Source organism: Arachis ipaensis, chromosome B02 (assembly GCF_000816755.2).
Source record: "Arachis ipaensis cultivar K30076 chromosome B02, Araip1.1, whole genome shotgun sequence".
In the NCBI taxonomy this organism is placed as follows: Eukaryota; Viridiplantae; Streptophyta; class Magnoliopsida; order Fabales; family Fabaceae; genus Arachis; species Arachis ipaensis.
Window position 1 is genome coordinate 2,174,189 of NC_029786.2, and position 1,086 is coordinate 2,175,274.

The 1,086-nt window shown below is 32.6% G+C and overlaps 1 protein-coding gene across 1 annotated transcript in view; it reads right to left on the reverse strand.

The window, feature by feature from the left end:
• LOC107628118 overlaps positions 1 to 953 on the reverse strand; it is a 2,350-nt gene extending 1,397 nt beyond the window's left edge. Inside the window, exons 1-2 of the mRNA XM_016330927.2 lie at positions 625 to 953; positions 157 to 368 (exon numbers count right to left, since the gene is read on the reverse strand). Of these exons, the coding sequence (XP_016186413.1) occupies positions 157 to 368; positions 625 to 903 (491 nt within the window). The 5' untranslated portion in view covers positions 904 to 953. The remainder of the gene's footprint in view (positions 1 to 156; positions 369 to 624) is intronic.

Here is a 1,086-nt window from a genome sequence, read left to right on the forward strand (position 1 = left end):
AAATTAATAATATATTTTATCCCATCATTTTAAATATTAATAACAAACTAATAACAAAAAAAATAAATTCTAACGAAAAATTCTAGTTTTACTCCTAATTATATGCTAATATAGCAGTGTCACACGTCAGTATAGAATTACTTGAACATATCCTACCTGTGAGGGATGTACTTGAGGAGACCCCAAACAGCTTGACCTCCCATGGAGTATCCAATGGCATAAAATTTGGGTCCAAGTTGCAGCTTATCAGCAAGCTCTTCAACATCAAAAGCCAAGCTTTTCGGGGTTCGGTTAGGATCCGGATCACTCTCACCATATCCTGGTCTATCAAAAGACACAATGTATGCTCCAAGTTCTTCAAGAACACCCTAATCGATCGTCATTATCATCATCATAAATACAAAACTAACGATTTAATAAGAATAATGCTAGAAAATTATTAAAATTTATTGATTTTGATCATAAGTTAGTTATTAATATTTAAAAGTATATTTTTAAATTACTAAATTAAAAAAAATTAAATTAAAAAATTGAATTTATAGCTAACTGATAACCAAAAATAATAAATTCTGATCGTCTTGTTATTTCTTTAAAAAAAATATTGAATATGAAAGGAAGAAATACCGGGCGAAGGATATCTGCAATGGCAGTATCATGTCTGGAAGAAGCAAAACCATGCATAAAGACGATCTTGTTCTTGGCCAATTCTTTTGGAACACCAAATTCTTTGTACGCCAAATGTCTGCCATCTCTCAGCCTTATTCTTGCTGACGTAATCACCGGAGGTTTTGGAGGAGCTGCCCGGACTGCCCGGTATGCCAACGCTCCGCCTATCAATGGAACCAACAAAAGTGCATTTGTTTTTAATGCCATTGTTTTGGGGATAAAAAATGGAACCACCATCAATTGAATAATGAATATGGAAAAGTGTGAGGAGTTCAACTGAACCCCTAGTGCATGCTTTTATAGTCGAAGAAAAAATAAAAAATTTCTACGTTTGCAAGGGCTGAGATTCTCTAGAAATTAGGGTTGATTCATTAAAATAAAAGAAAAAAAAAGAATATCTTTTAAAGTTTATCTTTTTAA